At 32.8% G+C, this 22,968-nt stretch overlaps 1 protein-coding gene across 8 annotated transcripts in view; it reads left to right on the plus strand.

Annotated features, from left to right (window-relative positions):
* LOC114335103 (kinesin-like protein unc-104) overlaps positions 1-22,968 on the plus strand; it is a 380,719-nt gene that overhangs the window by 183,860 nt on the left and 173,891 nt on the right. For all 8 annotated transcript variants that reach the window (XM_050655714.1, XM_050655720.1, XM_050655713.1 and 5 more), the window contains exons 2-3: positions 1,051-1,168; positions 20,644-20,726. In XM_050655714.1, the coding sequence (XP_050511671.1) occupies positions 1,069-1,168; positions 20,644-20,726 (183 nt within the window). In that variant the 5' untranslated portion in view covers positions 1,051-1,068. The remainder of the gene's footprint in view (positions 1-1,050; positions 1,169-20,643; positions 20,727-22,968) is intronic.

Raw genomic sequence — 22,968 nt, forward strand, 5'->3', positions numbered from 1 at the left:
GCCATACGGATGCTGAGACTAAGGAAGATGAGGGAATTTTACAATTTATAATTCACATCCCATCTGCTCAGCTCGGTAAAGTTCCAACGAGAATGGTTCCCTTCGTACTCCAATCAGAGTAAACATGTAAATCAAAAATGAATAACCATTTTCAATTTCGTTGCAACACGAAACTACAGCCGCATCATTATTCCAGTTCAATCAGAGAGTGCAGCAAGCACCTCTACCGGTTTCGAAACTTATTAGTCTCTCATCAGGAGAAACATTTTACAGCAAAACATGTACTAGAGAAATAATAGCTATTATTTCGTAGGTTGTAATAGTAGCCTCTAATACAAATGATGATGCCATGTCCACTAGGTACTAACATAAAACTCTCGTGCCCAGTGTAAACGCGAAAGGTTTCTCACGAAATGTTTTTATGTCTGTTTCTTTGTGCCAGTTTTCTCTGTGCTCATTGTCCCAGGCATGTTTACATATCCGTGATTTGTCGAAGTCTCTGTTTTTTATGTATGTTTCATGCTTGTTTTTCCTGGTACTTAGTAATCTTGCATTCCTCCCAGCCAAAAATTGTTACATTCACAAGGTATTTTATAGATGCAGTTCGTGGATCTCTCTTGTGTGTTGTTAAGTTTCGTTTTGGATAGGTTAGATCTCAGTGTATTGCTTGTTTTGAATGTTGTGATATTGTACTTAATTCAACTGTGAATGAATGCATCTTAAATACTTATCAGTGTTGGTATCAGTACTGTACCTCAATAACTTTGAAATCAAAATCAACTGCTCTTCTTTAATGGGTGAGATCTAAACCAATAATATATTTTTTGGGTCGAAGGTAAAAACCCAAACATAGATACTTTTTAGAGTTTTAAAATGTTTTTGCTTTCGGTTGCAACGTACTTTTTAAAATGTTCACTTTTTAAACAAGAGTTTAAATCTTTTTTTTTTTTTGCTATATTTTTAAATATTAAAAGTGAATAATAAAATCTTTACTAATCTCTATGTATATGGTAAATATGTTGAAATATTAATAGCAGTTTCTTGTTGCAGATAAATTAAATTTACAAAATGTCATCAGTAAAAGTAGCTGTTCGAGTCAGACCATTCAACAACAGAGAAATATCAAGAGAATGCAAATGTATTATACAAATGAGTGGCAACACCACAGGTAAGTGGAATGATTACACGATATTATTAATAAGATAATAATAAATTCGGAATTGTCAAACTAAACGTGTAATACTTAAAAAAATGAACAATTGACCAGATTCATTCAATTAGACGTGGGGTGAGACAGGCATGCGTATTGTCGCCAGTTCTTTTTAATGCCTACTCAGAAGAGATCCTCTTGAGGGTGAAACAGCTGGAATAAAGGTAAACGGAGTTTCCATTAACAACATCATATATGCCAACTCAGTTGGCTTTCACCTTTCTCTTTGTGAAGACAGAGAAATCAACTCAACCACCCACATGCTTGTGGTATATAGTCATATGGTGCCTTGAGGTATACCTTTTAAATTTCACCCATCGCCAGGGTTTAATAAAAAATATGCCAATGTAAGACCTTTGGTCGGCATTTTAAGGGTTTTAACCCATGTATTTTTTGTGGCTTAGCATGTAGAGCTTGCTTAGAACACTGATGATGCTCTCTTTTGAGCGAAAACGTTCTGTATTTTAATGTAGTCCTTTATTGGGGTTTTCAAACTAATATACCTTTTACACAGAAGATCTTTTTCTTCAATTTTTTTTTAAATGAGAAAAGTGATCTGCACAAGAGATCTGAAGTTAGAGTTAAGAGTAAAGTTGGCTAGGTGCTACGTTTTCTTGACTTTGTTTTACGGAATGGAAGCTTGGACCTTGAATGCGGCATCAATGAAAAAACTGGAATCATTCGAGTTGTGGGTGTATAGAAGAATTCTAAAAATATCATGGACAGAACACGTCACAAACAAAGAGGTTCTGAGAAAGATGAATAAAGAAATGGAACTCTTAAATACAATCAAAACCAGAAAATTGGAAAATCTCGGACATATTACACTTGGAGAGAAGTACAACTTGATCCAACTCATTATGCAGGGAAAGATTCAAGGAAAACGAAGCATAGGAGCATTCAAGGAAATGAACTTTTCAGAGCAGCCGTCTCTAAAATCCGAATAGCTATGATAATTGAAGAAGATTCAATAAGACAAATCCTCGAGAAGACAATAGAATTTAACATTGAAACCAATCACCTATTCGTCGACTTCAAGACCGCTTACGACAGTGTCGAGAGAACAGTACTATACCAACCAATGCGTGAGTTTGGTGTACCAGAAAAACATCCGACTAACGAGAGTGACAATGTTTAACATACAAGCAAGTGTTAGGCTGCAGGGAGAGAGTTCTAGAACTTTTGTCATAAAGGATGGATTCAGACCAGATGAAGCTCTGGCTTGCCTCCTACTTAATATTGTCTTAGAAAGCGCAGTCCGAGACACGCGAAATAGAGACAGCGCGCGACGTTACCTCCTATTTACAATAGACCGATACAAATAGCGTAGCAAGCGAGTTGTTTCGAAGAAATTAAAAGGCGAATAAACCTTGTTCTTCTTCATATGCCTCATCATTTAAGGACATTGGCGATCATCACGGCCCATTTAACTGTGTCTGCAGCGGTTTTGAAGAGTTCTATTATTGTTTTTCCATTCCACTGCTTTAAATCTTTCAAGCAGAAAGTGCGTCCCCTGTCCTCTTTTTCCTTCCACTTTTTCTTGTATAACCAATCGCATCAACTCATATTTTTCAAAAATAAAATAAGAATTCCATTCTTAATTCAGTTGCAATGCGAAGGCAAAACAATCTTATTTTTCACTTAAAATACGGAGAGCAGTCCAGCCCTCTGAATCGACGATTTTCGACTCTTATTGGAGTCTCATCGGAGAGAACGTAGGGCTGCTTCTCCATACTTTAAGTGATCAACACCGAGAGTTAATCCCCCACACCGCAACTGACGTGAATGGACTAGGTGACTAGCGTCATCTGGCAATTGAAAGATGAAGTAGTTTTCAATCCTAATAACAATATTATTAATATTTAAAAATATTAAAACATTACTAAAAAATTTTTAAATTGAAAACTTATTGGTCCATTTTCTTGGTAACACCTCCATGGCTTCTAAAATTTGCAAGCCAGGTGGATGCTGAAGTGAAGAAGACAAGAGGGAATTCAAAAAACTTGCAATTCACGACTCCGTCTGTTCAGCTGGTAAATTCCAACAGAAAATGGACCTAAGTTACTCAAAGAAGTAACGACCAATATAAAAATAAAATAAAAATTCCATTCTTAATTCAGTTGCAATGCGAAGGCAAAACAATCTTATTTTTCACTTAAAATACGGAGAGCAGTCCAGCCCTCTGAATCGATGATTTTCGACTCTTATTGTAGTCTCATCGGAGAGAACGCTTCTCCATACTTTAAGTGATCAACACCGAGAGTTCATCCCCCACACCGCAACTTACCAGCTGAACAGACGGAGTCGTGAATTGCAAGTTTTTTGAATTCCCTCTTCTCTTCTTCGCTTCAGCATCCATCTGACTTGCAAATTTTAGAAGCCATGAAGATGTTACCAAGAAAATGGACCAATAAGTTTTCAATTTAAAAATCTTTTAGTAATGTTTTAATATTTTTAAATATTAATAATATTGTTATTAGGATTGAAAACTACTTCATCTCTCATATTTTTCATTTCTTAGTATTTGACTAAAGTAGCTCATTTTTCTTTTCTTCATTCTTACACTTTGTCAAGGCACAAAGAAGATATAACTAAAAGACACATCCAAGAAATTGAAGGAGAGAAGGACTATTAGGATAGTTTTATCTAGGAAGCCCATTAGAATAAGGGATGAATATAGACCAAGAATAAAATTAATAGAAAAAGTGGAAAGCGATCTTAGTCAGATGGATGTTGTCTATTAGAGAGAAGAAGCGGAGAACTGAAGAAATGATGATATTGTGAATGATAAAGACTTTCCTATAAAAAAATTAAAGATGTGTAAATGAAAGTTTTTGCCCTATGCCTTAGGCCTATAAGACCTGTTGATCGTTTAATATTATGTAAAAGGTAATACAGCTCAAATTATATAATTTTTAAATGAAGTCAAGTATACAGGGACATATGCTTATCATCAGTGGTATATAAAGTCTACAACAGGATAATAGAAAGGAAGCTCAGCAAAGAACTGGAAAACTAGAAGAAGAACAAGCGGCTCTTAGGAAGGAAAGAGGAACAACAGATAATATATACATACTGAGAAATATAATTGAAAGGAAAAACGAAATAGGAGAAGGCTTATATAATATATAAGTCTTATATGATTACGTTTATAGATATTAAAGCTGCTTTTGATTCTATAGAGACATAATATGGTCAGTAATGGAAGACCTGCAAATCCCGCAAAAGATAATAAGCGTGGCAAAAAGTACATATTATAGAAAGGTACTCGCGAAAGTACAAATAAACGGAAGCATATCGCCAATCATTAACCTAAGGAGAGGAATAAAACAAGGGGACAGTCTCAGGTCTCAGCTTATTCATCTTAGTAATGGATAGAGTAATGAAGAGCGCTAAAAGAAGGTCAAGACAATTACAGTCAAAAATAGGGTATAGGCATTTAGTACCAGTGAGAATGGAGGGATTGCTATATTAGCCCAGTAAATGAACGGAAAATTCGGCGATACCGTGTAATTTTCAGGGGCAACTCCGAATTGCATGAAAATTTGGATTCCCTTCTCGGGGATGAAAAAACATACGTTCAAGATAAGACCGGAAATGGATAAATTGACTCATTTTAAGCAACTTTTGATCTATAGAGTTTTTTACGTATGTCAATACTCTTCGAGTTATTTGCCATTGAAAATGTTGATTTTTCGACAAAAAAACTACGTTTTCAGACGGTTTTCGCAAATAACTCAAAAAGTAAATATTGTATAGAAAAAATATTTTTAGCAAAAGTGTAGCTTATAAAAAACCCAAAAAAATGGTGTATCAGTAAAGTCTATCAATCAAATAAAAATAAAGTTGTAGCTCATGAAAAATGAGTTCTTATTCGTCTAATTCCAAATCGAATATTTCAAGGTAAAATCACCGAAAAATTAAGCACTTTTCGGAAAAACCCCATTTAAACTTTTTTAAAGTGTTTATAAAAAGCTTTGTTTTAATTGTTAACAAAAGTTTTAGCATTAAAAATAAGCGAGTTACGCTCAAAATAAAGTTGGCCCTCTTTTTTTTTTGTAAATATCATGAAAATATCGCCGTGTTTAGCTCCCCAAATGAAATTAATCGCTACCGCTTTACAAACAATTTACTTACCTATCTATTTTTTATATGATCTGTCAGTCTCACCGGTTTAAAGTGTTTATTTTTGAAAGGGTTATAATTGAGAAAGCTTGAATGGGTCACTAATCACGAGTGTATGCAAATTTTGAACAGTCATATCTTAACCAGTTTTTGTCTTACGGAGAAACAAAATGAAACTAGCATATTTATAATAGCAAAACCTACATTTTTTTACTCTTTAAGATTTTTCTTATAAGTGATACTTTTTAAGTTATTTTAAAAATATGAAATTTTTCAAAAATTTTTAGAAATTTTTTTTTACTATAAAACCAAATGTTTTCAAAAATAAAAACTTCAAACCAATCAAACTTACAGATCATATAAACAATACGCATACAGTTAAAATAGATGGTAAAGCCAAACGATTAATTTCATTTAGGGTGCTAAATAGAGGAAGGTTTTCACGATTTTTTTTACCAACAAAAAGGTGCCAACTTTTTTTTCAGTGTAACTCGTTTATTTTTGATGCTGTAAACTTTTGTAAAAAACAAATAATAAGCTTTTTATGATACTTTAAAAATGTTAACAAGGTTTTTCCGAAAAACGCTTCTTTCTACAGTGATTTCGCGTTGAACTATTCGATTTGGAATTAGACGAATAAGAACGTATTTTTCATGAGTTACAACTTTGCTTTTACTCAATTTGTAGCCTTTACTGGTACACCATTTTTTTCGTTTTTTTATAGGCTACACTTTTGCTAGAAATATTTTTTTCGATACAATATTTACTTTTTGAGTTATTTGGGAAAAACGGTCTGAAAACGTAGTTTTTTTGTCGAAAAATCAACATTTTAAATCGCGAATAACTCGAAAAGTATTGACTTACTAAAAAACTTTATAGAACAAAAGGTGCTTAAAATAAGTCAATTTATCCATTGCCGGCCTTATTTTAAACACGCGTTTTTCACCCCCCGAGAAGGGGTAAATGTCACCCTCCAAGTAAAAGCAACCAACGGCACAAGTTCAACTTTGAACTGGAGGGTAAGTAGAACCTAAATCCAAATTTTAATGTAATTCGGAGTTGCCCCTGGAAATTACACTCCGAAACGGTCATTTATTGGGCTATATGCAGATGACCTAGTAATAATGGCAAAAGATAAAGAAAAAATGCAAAAATTAATCGATATCTGGGTGGAAGAAATAGAAAACCTGAAAATTGAGGTAAATGTAAAGAAAACGAAGGCCAATGATAGTAACACAAAAGAAAAGGAAGAAATAAACCAAACGATATTTAGTTTGCAAAAACCGAGAAAATAGAAACAGTCTCGACGTTTGAATACCTCTTCTTCTTAAAGTGCCTATCCGTTCCGGATGTTGGCGATCATGTTTGAATACCTGGGAGTAATAATATCGTCGGTTCCCTGCGAAAAGTCACTAACTGACATTTTACTGTTTTCGAGATATATTAATTTGAAGTAATAATTTAAATTTATAAATAAACCGTTGACAAAATATTTTCCATGTTTATTGTTTCTAGTGAAGCTGCAATAAGTGAATATAGTCTGGGCTGAGTATCGGAGAATAGGCCATTTTTGGGAAAAGTTATTTACCAGCAATTTTATTGCTGGAATCGAAGCTTATGATTATATATTAATAATATAGGTATGCAAAGTCCGCAGATAGTGTGCTACTTTTTTTATTAACAAAATGGCGCCCCCAAATCGTGTTTTTTTCAATTTTTGCTCCATAACTCCGAACATTTTAACTCTACACCAAAAACACCCTAATAAAAATTCACCGAAGTTAAATTCTACATATAGACATGTTTTTCCCGATCTGCTCCGACGAAAATTTTCCTCGGAAAATGCGGGTTTTCCCAACAAAATCTTTAAATTTCAAATAAAGTTTTAGATAAGAAATTATCTACCAATAGTTAAATAACTCGGTGACATAAAAGTTTTCTTGGTTTAGATTATAGTTTCAGAAGCCGGTGAAAATTAAACGAACATTTTAGCAACAATTCAATAGTTAATTAATAATTTACGGTCGCAATAATAACCAAAATAATTATGATACGCTGATCAAACTTTGAAATCTTATAAATATAAGATGCCTATTTAATATTTTGTTAACAAAATATAAATTTTTAATTTTTTTGAATAATCTTTAAATGTTTAAAAAAAATAGTTATAAACAAATTAACGTTTCTCAGAAAGTTTTTATTATATTCTAATTTTAAAAAATAGGTAAAACGCGTATTTTAAGGATCTTGAAAATGAATGCTTTAAAACTTTTTTGCAACCATTTTCAAAAAAGTTATGAAATAGCAAAGTAAACATACGATTACTATGTTGTTTATAATTTTTTTTAATTCTTTCAAAGCGTAGAAGTTAGTTTAAAGTACAAGCTAATTACTTACAAAAAATATCGATTATTAGTTTAATGGTTACATTTTAATTAAAGATTATAAATATTTTTTTTTGTAATTTACACGCGCGAAAGCAGACTAATACAGTACCGTAGCTAATAACATTTTCACTCGAAGCGACAACCGCCCGCGACGTACAGTAGTTAATAAATAAAATTAAGCTTCGGCTCTGTATCAAGCCTATTTTCGCGCTAAAAATTACAAAAAAAAAACTTTTTAATCTTTGATTAATATATAACCATTGAACTAATGTTTGATATTTTTTGAGAGTAATTAGTTTGTACCATAAACTCATTTTTAAGCTTTGAAACAATTAAAACAAATTATAAAAAACGGAGTAATCGTATGTTTACTTTGCTGTTTCATAACTTTTTTGCAAATGGTTGGAAAAAAATATTAAAGCATTCGTTTTCAAGACCTTTGAAATACGCATTTTAAGCATTTTTTAAAATTATAATATAATAAACAATTTCTGAGAAATGTTAATTTGTTTATAACTATTTTTGTTAAACATTTAAAGATTATGCAAAAAAAATGAAAAATTTATATTTTGTCGACAAAATATTAAATAGGCATCACATATTTATAATCTTTCTAAGTTTAATCAATGTTTCATGATTATTTTAGTTGTTATTGCGACTGTAAATTGTTAATTAACAATTGAATTGTTGCTAACATATTTGTTTAATTTTCACCGGCTTTTGCAGTTATAATCTATACCAAGAAAGCTTTTATTTCACTAAGTTATTTAATTATTGATACATAATTATTTGACCAAAAAATTTGTTTGAAAATTCGAGATTTTGTTGGGAAAACCCACATTTTCCGAGGAAAATTTTCGTCGGAGCAAATCGGGAAAAACATGCCTTTATGTAGAATTAAATTGGGGTGAATTTTTATTTCAGTACTTTTGGTGTAAAGTTAATATCTTCGGAGTTGTAGACCAATAATTGAAAACAACACGATTTGGGGGCGCCATTTTGTTAATAAAAAAAGTAGCACACTATCTGCGGACTTTGCATAGCTACATTATTAATATATAGGATCATAATATTCGATTGCAGCAATGAAATTGCTGGTAAATAACCTTTCTTTGTACTTTACTAATTAGACCAGCGTATTATAACTATTTTTTTTCAAAATTTAAAGATTATGCAAAAAACGAAAAATTTATATTTTGTCGATAAAATATTAAATAAGCATCTCATCTTTATAATCTTTATAAGTTTGATCAATGTATCATGATTATTTTGGTTATTATTGCGATCGTAAATTGTTAATTAACAATTGAATTGTTGCTAAAATATTAGTTTAATTTTCACCGGCTTCTGGAATTACAATCTATACCAAGAAAGCTTTGATCTCACTAAGTTATTTAATTATTGATTAATAATTACTTACCTAAAACTTTATTTGAAAATTAGAGATTTTGTTGGGAAAACCCGCATTTTCCGAGGAAAATTTTCTTCGCAGCAAATCAGGAAAAACATATCTCTATGCAGAATTTAATTGCGGTGAATTTTTATTTGGGTGTTTTTGGTGTAAAGTTAAAATCTTTGGAGTTATAGAGCAAAAATTGAAAAAAACACGATTTTCGGGCGCCATTTTGTTTATAAAAAAAGTAGCACACTATCTGCGGACTTTGCATACCTATATTATTAATATATAGGATCTTATAATTCGATTCCAGCAATAAAATTGCTGGTAAATAACTTTTCCATTAATTTTGCTAATTAGCCCAGAGTAATAATGAGTGTTATGTATAATCCGAGAGTAGTTAGTAATACGTCTGATTTTTGGCAAAAAAAGCAGTTAGTGATTTTTTCCAAATACTAAATAGAGCTCATATGCTAGTAATGATTTATTAAAAATTAAGACAATATTATTATTATATTTAGTATAGTTATAACAAGATAAAATAAGTTGTTATTCTGATAAGGCTTCTTCATCATCGTCTTCTTCATCAATGGCTGGTTCCTGTGTTAAATCCGGTGCATTCACTGTTGGTAAGGAAGCATACCAGGCATGAAGTTCCTGAGGTATTACTTCTTTCTTGCAAAGTTGTAACAAATCCTTTTTTTTTTAATGAACTGATCGGAATAGGGTGCTGATATGCTTTCTTAATTTCGGTAACATGGGGTTGATGAACTTTTCCACTTACATTGAGTTTGACCTAAGGTCCAGTGTACCCATATCTAAACTTTATAACTCGTGGACAAGCTTTTTCAAAACGTAATTTGAAGCCATTTAACTGTGTCCCAATTTTCATCTTTTAAACCATTTTTTGTTAAGAGTTTAGCAAGATCTTTCAAATCCAACATATCGAAAAAATGAAGCTGTTTGATTTGATACGGATTGGCGGAGTTTCTCTTTCATTTGGATCTAGCTCTTTTCATGATATTAATCCAATCCATAACAGAAGTTACAGTGGTGTGCTTTTTTCTGGCCCGATGGCGCTGTGCATACTGTCCACCTCCATAAAGGAATGTCCAGATTCCAAAAATTTATGCTCAATGACATCCAGGTGGGAATTTTGTGACACAAAGAGAAAAAGTGCTGCTATGTGCTGGTTCCTATTCTGACCTCCGCATGTGTCAGAAAACAACGAAATTTCTTAAATACTATTAGGAAGACCAGTAGTCCACTGCATTAAGGCGGTGCCAATTTCATTAGTACCCCTTTTGCCATTTACTTCAGACCATACCATACAGTGTGCTTCATTTGGAGGTGAAGCTTCATAAATGCATAAATTGTAAATACACAGTTAACGGCTGTAATATAATAAAATACATTTCCTGAGGGTATCTGAAGAACAGCTTGCATATCAAATGTTGCTGACATAAATGTAGCATCTTCTTGTGACCTAATTTTGTCATTGGTTTTTGCCTCATAGGCTGCTTCTTTTCGTTGAATATGCTCATTAAAGCGCTGTTTCAGCTCTTCTGTTAGTTCTCCTGCTAATTTTGACTCAGAAACTTTATTACACAAAGGGCACTAGTCTTTCTTTGGTACAAAAAATGACAAATTGTACGATTCACAAAAAACTTTTCGGTATACTGAATGACCTACTGGAACTTTATTTTTTTTCTTCACATAATATAGTATAAAGTGAGTACATTTTGCGAATAGATAACTTGGAGTCCAAGTAGTGTCTCTTTGTACTTTTCCTACAGTAGTGCGACTCTATTGAAGGAAACATATTAATATGTTCTTTGACAAAGTCAATATCAGCGACTTTGTTTTATTTTTTGGAGAGCGTTTACCACGCTTGTCTTCGTTCATAAAAACTCCATTTTTACAACCTTCAAACGCTTTATTAATGTGCCCATTGCTAATGTTCAACGTCTTTTGGAAAAAGTTTTGACACACTCTTAATTTTTTATTATTCTTTACAAAAAAGTATGATCTGCTACATTTGCGTTTTTAGGAGTATTTACTATAGGCCTCACAGGTAATTTTCACTCAAGTAATTTTAAAATGAAGTCTTTCTGACGATTATAATCAGCAAGAGCCCAGAAAGATTCACAAATATGTAATCTCTCCGCCTCATTAAATTTTTCCTGACATTTAAATGTACATAATGCACATTTTACTGGTTTTGGAGCTTTTGCTGATTTTAATACATTTTTTTTAGTTCTGTATGATAAACAAGTAAATTTTTTTTTCGACATTACGAGACCATTCGGATGGATTTGATTTACGCCAACGAGAATGTTTAGGTGACGATGTCGTTGGTTGTTGCAATGGATGATGTCCGCCATTTTCAATGTTGTTTTCATACTCTGCAATCTTGGTATTATCATTTGGAGAGTGTACTTATAACTACTACTAACAGAGATCGATGTTGTGGTGTTGTGCTGTTAATAATGTCAATATCAATTTTTTTAAGTTTGTTTATTGATATTTTATAGGACCTTTGTAACTGACACATATATTACACTTCGCAATCCTGTTTTCAATGTCAGCTATGGTTATAAAGTTCCAAACTGGGTTACTTTTTTGTCTTTTGTATCTTGATTGATACACCTTCTAGTGCAGTGCAGCAAACCGCAACGTGCCGCAACACTGTGTTAGAATTGGAACAGTTTGGAACTGAAGTAGTTTTTTTGAAACAGATAATTTTTGGAACTGAAACAGATTGTAACAGTTATTGAAAAACCCCTGTTCCAACCATCCCTAGCTAGGTAATCTCGTTTTGTCGAGAACACTATTGTGGCAAAAGTCACTAACTGCCATTAGTGATTTTTTAACATACAATATTCCCTATATTATAACACATTGATCTTATTGGAAAAAGTCGTTAACTCCGTTAGTGAATTTTACCAGTTTTATATTTTTGTTACATGTCATATAATGATTTATACCAATTCTAAATTACTATGTTCCATTCAGTTTTGCAGTTAGTGACTTCTACAGATGAACAAACTGCCCACAGTAGACCACTAGATGTAGTTAAGTAAATTTCACACAAAATGTCAGTTAGTAACTTTTCGCAGGGAACCGACGATATCAGAGGATGGAAAATTATACCAAGAAATCTCATACAGGGCGAAAAAAGCAAATAAGATCTACTGTGCATCTTCCAAATATATCAAATTATATTGTTCGCTTTAAAAATTCAAAATTTTATAATTGAATGTACTTTATAATTGAATGTCGTCGTAGCTCAAAAATTACACAATTCAATAGCCATGAATCACGATTATACTTCCATGTGTAAATAAATGCGAGCAAAAAGAAAATGAAATATAACACAAATGCTTAAAAAGTAACAAAGGTTATTGTTGACACATATTATCTGTTATTTTGCTGTACTTGATTGATGAAGATGAATGCCTTGAAGTGGAATTGGATTTTTCCCCTTTTCAACGGTTATACGGAATCGCATTTTTATTTTAATACACCACGATATTTGGAGAGAAAATCTTTTCAACAAGTTTTATTTTAAAATATTTTATATATTCTCTTAAGGACGTAGGCGCAAGATTTCGCGCTAATATGTTTTAAATGCATTAATTTTTTTCAAATCCTGAGAAAACTAATACGTAAGTTATTTTGAAAAATTTAAACGCAGAATGAAAGATTGCATTATTACCGAGGGCCGAAAGTCCCCGAAAACTTCTATAATGTTTATTTTAATAAGTTACATGGGTGAAAAAAAAATTAGTGTTATTTTTAAATTCAACTATCTCATTTGTTGTTTATTCTAAGGGACTTTCGGCCCTCGGTTAAAAGACATTATCGCGAAAATTTCGAGCCAATGTTTTCGAATGCATTCATTTTTTTTCGAATCCTGAAAAAACTAATAAATATTTTTGATAACTTTAAACGCAGAATGAAAGACTACATTATTACCGAGGTCCGAAAGTCCCTTAGAATAAACAAAAAGTTTCTTTTGAGTGAGATATTTGAAATTAAAACCACATTTAAGATTCTCTTCTTTTTCACCGTTGTAACTTATTAAAATAAACATTATAGAAGTTTTCAGTGAAAAAAAATGAATGCGTTTAAAAAGCATGGGCTCGCATATTTTGCGCCTACACTGTTAAAAAAAATAATAAAATAAAAAATATGAAAAAAAATTTTAAAACACGCTTTTCTTTAGTTACGAGTGACTGAAATTAAAAAAAAAATCAACTAAAAAGTAAAAAATAAAAAAATTCAAACTCGAAGGATTATTCGCAAAAAATTATTAGGCAGATTACTTACTTACTTACTTAGTCCTAAGCCTTTCTACCTTTAGGTGTAAGGCTGGTGGAGTTGAGTTTGGCATTGTAGTCTCCATGCTTTCCGATCTTGCGTTAGGTTTCTTGCACTTTCCAATGTCAATCCCTTCTTCTCGACTTCTTTCCTGATTTCATCTACCCACATAACTCTTGGTCTTCCTTTTTTGTTTTTCCCCTGCACTCTCGTTTCGAACACTCGTTTTGTAAGCCTCTCGTTCGACATTCTACACACGTGCCCGAACCATCTAAGTTTCCCCTCCACTATTTTTTCATTGATTGGTTCTAGTTTTAGGTTTTGTCTAATTGTTTCGTTTCGTATTTTGTCTGTCCTCTTTCTGTTTGCATTTTCCTCAGGAACCTCATTTCCATAGCATTGACTCTGGATTTTTTTCTCCCCGTCAATGTCCATGTCTCGCTGCTATACATGATTGTTGGTCTAACTACTGATTTAACGACTGCCGTTTTTACTTTCTCCGGTATCTCTTTTTTCCCCAAAAATGTTGTTTTCATAGCGTTAAATAAGCTTCCTGTTCGTCCCATTCTTTCGTTTATTTCCATGTCTTGTTTACCATTTGATTCGATTATTACTCCTAGGTATTGAAAATATTCCACTTGCTCTAGTTGTTTTCCGTCTAATTCTATTGCGTGTGTCTTCCTCGTATTTGAAATTATCATTGTTTTTGTTTCGTCTGTATTAATTTTTATATTTATGTTTGATTTGATATTTCTTCTTCTAGGATTTCAAGATTGTTCTGTAAGTCTTCTCTGTTTTCTGCTATCAATACCATGTCGTGTGCAAATAGTAGCTCCGATAGTTGAGTCCGTTTCATTTGCCAGTATCCTAATGTTAGTTTTCTCATTCTTCTCTTGTCTTTCTTTATCGCTTCATCCAGTACCACTGAGGCAGATTAAATATACAAAAATCTCACACATTCGTTAAAAAATTGAAAAAATCTAACACATTCGTTAAAGAAAAGCGTGGGGCGATGAAAGCGTTTATTCGATGAAGACGCGCTCCACGCTTTTCTTTAACGAATGTGTTAGATTTTTTCAATTTTTTAACGAATGTGTGAATTTTTGTATATTCAATCTGGCTAACAGTTTTTATATTTATAATATTAGTCACTCATAACTAAAGAAAAGCGTTTCTTAAAAAAATTTTTCATATTTTTTTTTACTTTTTAGTCTTACGCTTTTTAAACATTAAACTATATCGTCATTATTAAAATATATGTATAAAACATAAAATATGATGTACAAACATAAAAAATTTCGGAATCGGCAAAATTTGAAACTTTATTGTTTATTTATGAAGCATAACGTAAATAATTAACGTAAAAAGTGACATTATGTATAGTTCATATAATTAGCTACAATCTGTAAAAGTTTCAAGTTTCTTCATTGTAAAAAACAAGAGAATTTAAGCATTTTCCATTAAATTCGTTTTTTTATTTAAACAATTAATAAACATAAAAAACATTTATTGACTATTCGTGTATTGTTCTCGCGAATGCATATGTCTGCAAATTTTCATTCATTTGCATTGAAGAAAAGGCAGTCAAATTAACGTCTAAAGATTTGACCCAAACGATTGAACTAAAGAAAAGCGTTTAAAAACAGCTCTTTGAATTACAACACATGTTAACTTCTGTTGACACATCCCTTCCTGGTGATGATTAAACTGATTGGTCACGAATATTTTTATTTTTTCATATTCCTAATCTTTAGTGTCCTTAATCATTGTGTGCTGTTATCGTAAGAAGAGTAATACGATAATGTTAATTCAATTGGATTGCAAAATTAGAAAAAGTTGTCATTGTTTTTGCCAGCTTAAAATAAAGGATATACACTTGCGAGCAAAAAATCGACTCAAAATAAAATTAAGTTATATTTTTTGACTACGTGGTTTGGCAAGTGTCTATCCACATAATATGTACAACAACAAGTTAGTAACTAAAGAACATAACAAAGATACTTAATATTGTATGTGAGAAAACAATGAATATAAAAATAAATTAACATAAAGCATCAAAATTAATACTTATTTCCTCCCCTTCGTTGTATTACACTTTTCATACAATCTCTTAAGGACATTATTGAGTTTCTGACTAATTCCTGAGGAATCGCTTCCCACTTTTCATCTAATACAGTTTTTAGCTCTCCCGCTGTCGATGGTGCTGGATTAAGGATCCGAACCCTGCGTTTGAGCTCATTCCATAGGTGATCGATGGGATTCATCTCCTGACTCAATGGAGGCCAGTCCATTGTTGTTATATTGGTGTTGGCCAGGTAATGTTTCATAATCCATCAAGCGTTATCATGCATTTGCATGACATGAAGCGATCGCCTGTGTAGGCGGCGTAAGGAACAACATAGTCTTGGAGAATATTCCTAACATCCCGATCCGCTGTCAAACACCTCCATGACCACCACCAGGCACGAGCACAAGCTCTATTTTTCCGTCAAACGATATACCATCCCAAAAACATACACAACCACCTCCATAGCTCACTATTTCGGCACTGCAGCACTGGGCAAATTCTCCAGACCTTCGATGGACGCGTCGTCTTCTGTAACTGCTATACAAGCACACTCGACTCGCATCAGATAATAAAACTCTGCTCCATTGGCGAAGGTCTCAATCCACGTGTTCTCGGGCAAACCAAAGTCGAGCTTGTTTCTGACGTGCGTTCAATTTGGGCCCTGTGTTAGGTTGGCTGGTAGTCAAAGTGGCATCCCCAAGTCTTCTCGTAACTGTCCCCGAATTACGGTGACACCTCGTACATTCCTCAACGATTGTTGAAGCTCAACTCTTCTCGCGTGCCGAATCGATCATCCGCAAGGCATTCAGCTTAGTATAATGAATCGATCGTCCTTCTCTTTCGTTACACATCACGGACCTGAACCTGGTTGACTGTAGCTACCGGTCTCCTGGTAGCGGTGGTAAGCACTTGAGACTGAAGACTGCGTCATAAGTAGGCGACGCCGACGGGAGATAGTCCTCTGACTATAGCCCTCTTGTAATGACGCAATTACCTGGGCCGCCTTTACTGGTGAAGTATCCATTTGTAAAATATTCCACTTACAGCACTTCGAAGTGTATACACAGATCAACGTTTGAAAAGCGACTGAGACGACCACCGGCAAATTTTACAGCACATTGCCAATTTGCATAAAACAATTATTTTTGGAAGCTCTATCTATATTATACAATGTTTGTTTGAATTAGTTGTTTTAATTCAAAGTAACACAACATAAAATTACTAAAGATAAACTACAATTAATCGAGTAGTCGATTTTTTGCTAGCAAGTTTAGTATCTGTGGCATATCCAGCAGTAATCACATATAATTGATATATTCTACCTTCTTTATGGTTCTTCACTTACGGAGCTAATATTTACTAAAAAGTTATAAAGTTTAAATGCGAAAAAGCTCACAGAATAACTCAAATTTGTGTTATCGTTTGAGTTAGAATTTTTTTTTTCCAAAAAACTTGGGGTAAAGAAAACTCTGCTCCTGTGTAAAACAAGTTCAGGAAATTTCTAGGTTAAACATCTGAGATATTCTCTCTGCTTATCTAAGATCTTCCCAAATTGCTTTATAAGTTTAAGTTTCGTATAAAGAGGGAAAAGTAATATTTTTCGCGGGTCGGTCAAGTTTTCTCGGGAGCGATAAAACAACTAAAAGAACTGAGATATGACGTGACGGCTATTCAAATGAAATGGACAGGATTGAAACAATACATAATATGGAAACGTCATTAGTGTTGTGGTCTTGTGGGCATGAAACGGTACATAAAAAGGATGTGACATTGTAATATACGAAAGGGCTTTTATAATTAGTCATAAAATTAATATTTCAAAGACAAAGTGGACGGCAGTTTATTTCAATGATTAATGTAGATCAAGGTTTGCTGTCTCTTAATGGAAAGGAGATAAAACGTGTAACCATTTTAAATACTTTGGTAGTTGGTTAAATGTAAATTGTGACTCTGATGAGATAATAAGTAGGATCGAAATATGATGTGAGGTTTTTATTAGTTTTAAAACTTCGTATTTGCCTCTTTCTTACTTTTCTATTTTTGTTTTACCACAATTTCGTCTTAAATAATCCATCTTTATCGTCATAAGTTTCTTCGAACCGTACAACGTAACGCTTTGTGCAATACTTTATTGGTACGACTTTTTCTTCTTTTTTTATTGTGCCAAAAAAAACGAGTTTAACGCTCGTTTCATTGCTCTACTCTTACCTATTTTCGCTCTAATTGCATCTTCACTATTCTCTTTCTTATTGATATCTAATTAGCCTTCTTCGGTCCATCTTTGGACATAGTATAAAGAGATACGGGGTTACTACCCTGGTGATGAGGCTAATTAACTGGAGGCACTATTTGTTCATAACATCTATTTATTTATTCAACACTACTAAACATACCAGTAACCAGCTGGTGAGTTTGAGGTTTAAATATCGAATGATGAATAATTGAATCACGAATAACGAATGATAAAAGAATGATCAGCGATGCTTCTTCTGAATCTATAAATAAACTTGTAAATGTTGTTATTTTGATTGTTGACACGACTCGACCGTGAAATATTAATAATATCGAATAGCTGAAAAAGCGTTCTTGAAAACTAGTGCACTATGTTGGGCAATCGGTGTCACCTAATTATTTTACAACAAACGGCGGTGTTTGTTTTTAAGATATTTAAAAATTAAATGAATATAAGTTGCTTTTATTTTGGATGCTGATATAATCCTGTACAATAAGCCTCCCCAATCCTTTTCCATTCTTCTCTGTCTGTCGCGACAGTTATCCACCTAGAGCCCATGTGCTTCTTGATATCATCTACCCATCTCATTTGAGGCCTTCCTCTGCTTCGTTTATATTCCCACGGTCTCCAATTTATAAAAAATTTGTTCCATCGGTCTTCTTTTTGTCTCGTATTGAAATTCTCCATTTCAATTTTGCAACTTCTTGTCTAACATCTTTAACTTTGGTTTTCTATCTTATCCACTCGTTTCTCTTTTTATCCATTAGTCATATGTGCAACATTAATTTGCCTCTCTATTTCTCTTTGCGTTTTTATGATTTTGTCCTTGTTTGCTTCTTTTGTAAACGTCCACGTTTGGGAACCATAAGTGAGAACAGGGAGTACGCATTGATTGTGTACCTTGGTCTTAAGATGTTGTGGATATCTTTTGTTTTTAAGGATGTAGCTTAGTTTTCTAAATGCCGCCCATGCCAGTCTAACTCGTCTTTTGATCTCTGCTGTTTGGTTTTCCTTGTTAAGTTTTTAAATTTGACTCAGATAAATATAATCGTGAACTATTTCATCTTGTCCGATTCTCATTGTGATGTCCTCATCTGTATTTGTTATGATTTTGGTCTTGCTGTAATTCATATTCTTATTGATAATTACTTCCAAATAATTGCAGATTATTACACCCTTGATTTTTTCATTTTACATCCAAATCGGGTATTTCGTCATTGTCCACTATTAGATATTCAAATTTTGCCATATTCATTTTTAGGCCCGCCTCTTCATATTCATCCTTTAATTTCCTTATCATATAGCTAAGATCGTCTTCATCTTCCGTGGTCTCTATTTTCAAACTTTTAGTTGTTTTAAAAGTCGAGATAATTTCTATTCCCATTTTAATTCTTGCAAATCTCGCCTATAATATTTTTGAGTAACCTTAATAGAACTGGATTTACTTTTAAATTCGTCATTTCCTTCCGCAACTGTGAAATCGGCACAATGTCATATGCATTTTTTTGTCTGTTAAGGCTATATGAGTTTCTCTATTCTCTGTACTCTTTTTTTCTACGGCGATTATTAATGTAAATTCATTATCTATGCTTATTGCTTATTTCTCAGGTTGTTTGTCTTTAACGTCTACTTCTACTATGTTTTGTAATATTTTGGAGTCTAATCTGCCTATTGTTGGTATTACTACTTTTTTGCTTGATCAGTTTTTGTGCTTTTCATATGTATTGCAGAAATGTAGCACTGTTTTCATTATTCTGGAACTTCTCGCCGTTTAAACACCTTTCAAATAATCTGCGAAGCATTTCAAATCATTTCTGTGAACCATATTTTATTAGCTATATAGGTACACCCAGATCCGGGTATATTTCACCTGAGCCTGGAGATTTAAAAAAAAATTTCCCTAACTGCGTCTCTCATCTATTCTATTTTTAGCTCTATCCTTCTTCGTTATTTTAGTTCGATCTAAATTTTCATACTGAAGCATAATATTTACTGGTCAGTTATACTTAATATTGAACATGAATAAAAGCCCCATCTACTACTGTTACAATAAATTTTAATAAACTCTGTCTTGAGAAAATATTTTTCCACCTAACTCTACCGAAAGTGTACTTCTCGTGACCTGATTGTAGGGAGCAAAGTCGTCCTTTTTCTCCCTAGGGAGGAAAAGTAAAAGTGACGTCATGGTATGTTATTGAATATTAATATTCTGTTATCTATTACTGAAGTATCTATACATTTTAACGTTTATTTGTAGAACACCCTGTATTTTGCAGAATGGTAAAAAACATTAAATTACTATTTTGGTTTAACAATGTTTACATTAATAATTTGACATATATTTAACAGTTGACAGTTCTACTATACCTACTTGTTAGTTTTTCTTCTCTAATTAATTTTGTTAGTTAGTTATATAAATAAATTATTATTTAAAAATGAAAAAATTACTTGCTATTTGAGGAAGGTGGAAAAATCATATGTATAACATGGTAGTAAAGTGCCTTTTCCTCCCTTGAATGATTACTTAAATTACAATAAACTTCATTCTTGGGAGGAAAAGTAGCACTTTCCTCTCTTGTTATACAAATAGCTATTCTTGCTTCCTCTACCAGTAGTACAAAGTTTCATGGTCAACATTATCATTTGCTTTAATCTAAAGGTCAACGGATTCTCTGGAGTGGTTCATAAAATATCATTGAAGTCATAAGAGTTTATAGGTAAGGTGTCAAATATTAAAAATCCGAAAAAACTTTGAAGTAATTAATTTTTTTCTACTTTTTACATATTTAGCTCGTCAAAATACATAAGAATCACCCTTTACTTATTTCAAGAGTATTTTGTCATCTCATACCGGTGTTGTGTGATAATCAGTGTAATATATCTGTTGTTTTTTTTTTTCAGCCATTACAAACCCAAAAGCAGACCCGAACACAAAAGATGCTCAAAAAAATTTTAATTTTGACTACTCATATTGGTCACACGACGTAAGTAGAACTATATAATTTATACGATTTATTTATCAATATTTTTATTTTTTTTAATCACAAGATCGGTGTTATAAGAGGAAGTGAAATACGTATAATTTCGTAGCAATCGCAAAATCGTGACAATGAAACAATAAAGAGCGCAAGTCTGTCTGAGTAGCCGATAACACTAAGGCCGTGTTCTCACCAAACCAGCGACCGCAACTTTGGCTAAGTCTCTTGTGCTCGACGAGAGCCATAAAATTTAAGTTCTTGCTGTCTCGTCCACGATGACTAAGCTATTCTTGGCAACTGTGAGGGCAATTGGCGACTGCGGCGCGGTATGCAGCGCTACCAGCAACCAATGAGCAACTGGTTGAGTTTATTTGCCTTTTGTTAGGTGGAAACACGTGTATTTAAACATTAGCGTAGAGTCGCGTTGCTGTTGCGTTGCGGTCCCCAGTTGCTTTTGGTGAGAACCCAGTTGCATTTTACGCATTCTGTTTGTTTTATTTGATCCTCTACATCATTTTTTAATATCATCATCATCAACAGCTATTCCATCCATCGTCGGATATAAGCCTCCCTTAGGGTAAGAACAGAGCAAGTGGGTCGAGTTGGAGGTGTACGTCGCGGTAGATGCCACTAGTTAAGTAACGGTTGATGTCGACAGCACATAGCAAGGAGGTCATCTGCGCTGTCAGTCGAGCTAGAACCACTATCAAGTGAAGTAGTATAATGAAATTTGAATGACAAAAAGGTTGTGCTTTAGCGATGTTGTGTCAGTCAAATGATGACAGTGATGAAATGTCAGCTGTAGATAATCAGATCCTCCTTCATATTTCAAAAATTTACCGAATTTAATTACTTTAGAAATTAAAAAAAAAAGAATGTGTGTGTACTTTGTACGCACGTAAGAAGTTATACTTCTACTACATATTATGTGATTTTTAAGACAATACCAAAAATTTTAAAAAATAAAAGAATAAAACGCACACAAACACATTGAAAAATGCCACAAAGAAAAAATGATTTCTGAACGATAATAATTGTTGGCAAAAATTTTAAATACGCATTTTCTGAAAAAAAATTATATAACAAATATACTTACAATCATAAAATGCATAAAAAAATAAAAAAATAAAAACTTGCATCGGGAATCGAACCCGTGATTTTCGGGGCGCTTTGATTCGTAATCGAAGCCTAGACTCACTCGTCCAATTCCACATTATTTGTCATGTGGAAAAATAGGGTAACTGAACGTTTTACTGTTTGACAGTTGTTTTAAATATAATTAAATTATGTAGTTTAAATTTTGTGGAAGAAAATATTAAAATATAACAAAACAGTAAGAAAACAATATATTAGATGAAGATTGGTAGAACTTTTGTTGGTAATCAAATTAAGTACATATGTAAATCAAAGCATTACATACCCACTAGATAAATAAATCTACGCCAAAAATCATAATTTAAAAATAAAAATCGGACCTAATTTGGGATTTCTCTCTAAAATCCCCATTCTTGAGAAAATAAATGTACAGTAGAGCGTCGATTATCCGAACGTCGATCAACCGAACGACCGCTTATTCGAACTATCGACTCCCGCGTCCCGCACTCGAATACCGAGCAAGCGTTAGTAATTGACGCTTAAAATATCTTCAATTTTCTTCAATATTGTATCCAAAAATAATTATGTTGTTGCAAAGACTGCACTTTTTTGTTTAGTTGCTAGTTGTCATTATCAAGATATAAATAAATATGTAGGTATATAAATATGGCCTTTATTCACTTGTGGATAAATATGTATGACTATAAATATGTATCAATATATTGTAGTTCGATTATCCGAACAAATCGGTTTTCCGAACACCTATGTCCCCCAATTAGTTCGGATAATCGACGCTCTACTGTATTTCAACCTAATCCAAATGTATAATTACAATATGATTATAATAAAAACTACTTACCAAATTAGAATGAGTTTTCCTTGTCCAAAATAGTCCAAAAGTCCAAAAATATAGGTATATGAAAACTATTTAAAAAGGCAGTATAACTATTAACTAACTTTTGTTTGTTGTTTCTTTTCACACAAATTTTAAAACGCAACAACCATAAATAATCTAACTACAGCTGTGCCACAGCCGCCATATTGAATAATTTTTGACATGTCATTTGAACATCCAATCAGAACAAAGTTATAATGCGCATGCGCCGGGATCATAGGTTTTAACATATAAAAATTCACCCACATATCGCCGGTA

Source organism: Diabrotica virgifera, chromosome 7, assembly GCF_917563875.1.
Source record: "Diabrotica virgifera virgifera chromosome 7, PGI_DIABVI_V3a".
In the NCBI taxonomy this organism is placed as follows: Eukaryota; Metazoa; Arthropoda; class Insecta; order Coleoptera; family Chrysomelidae; genus Diabrotica; species Diabrotica virgifera.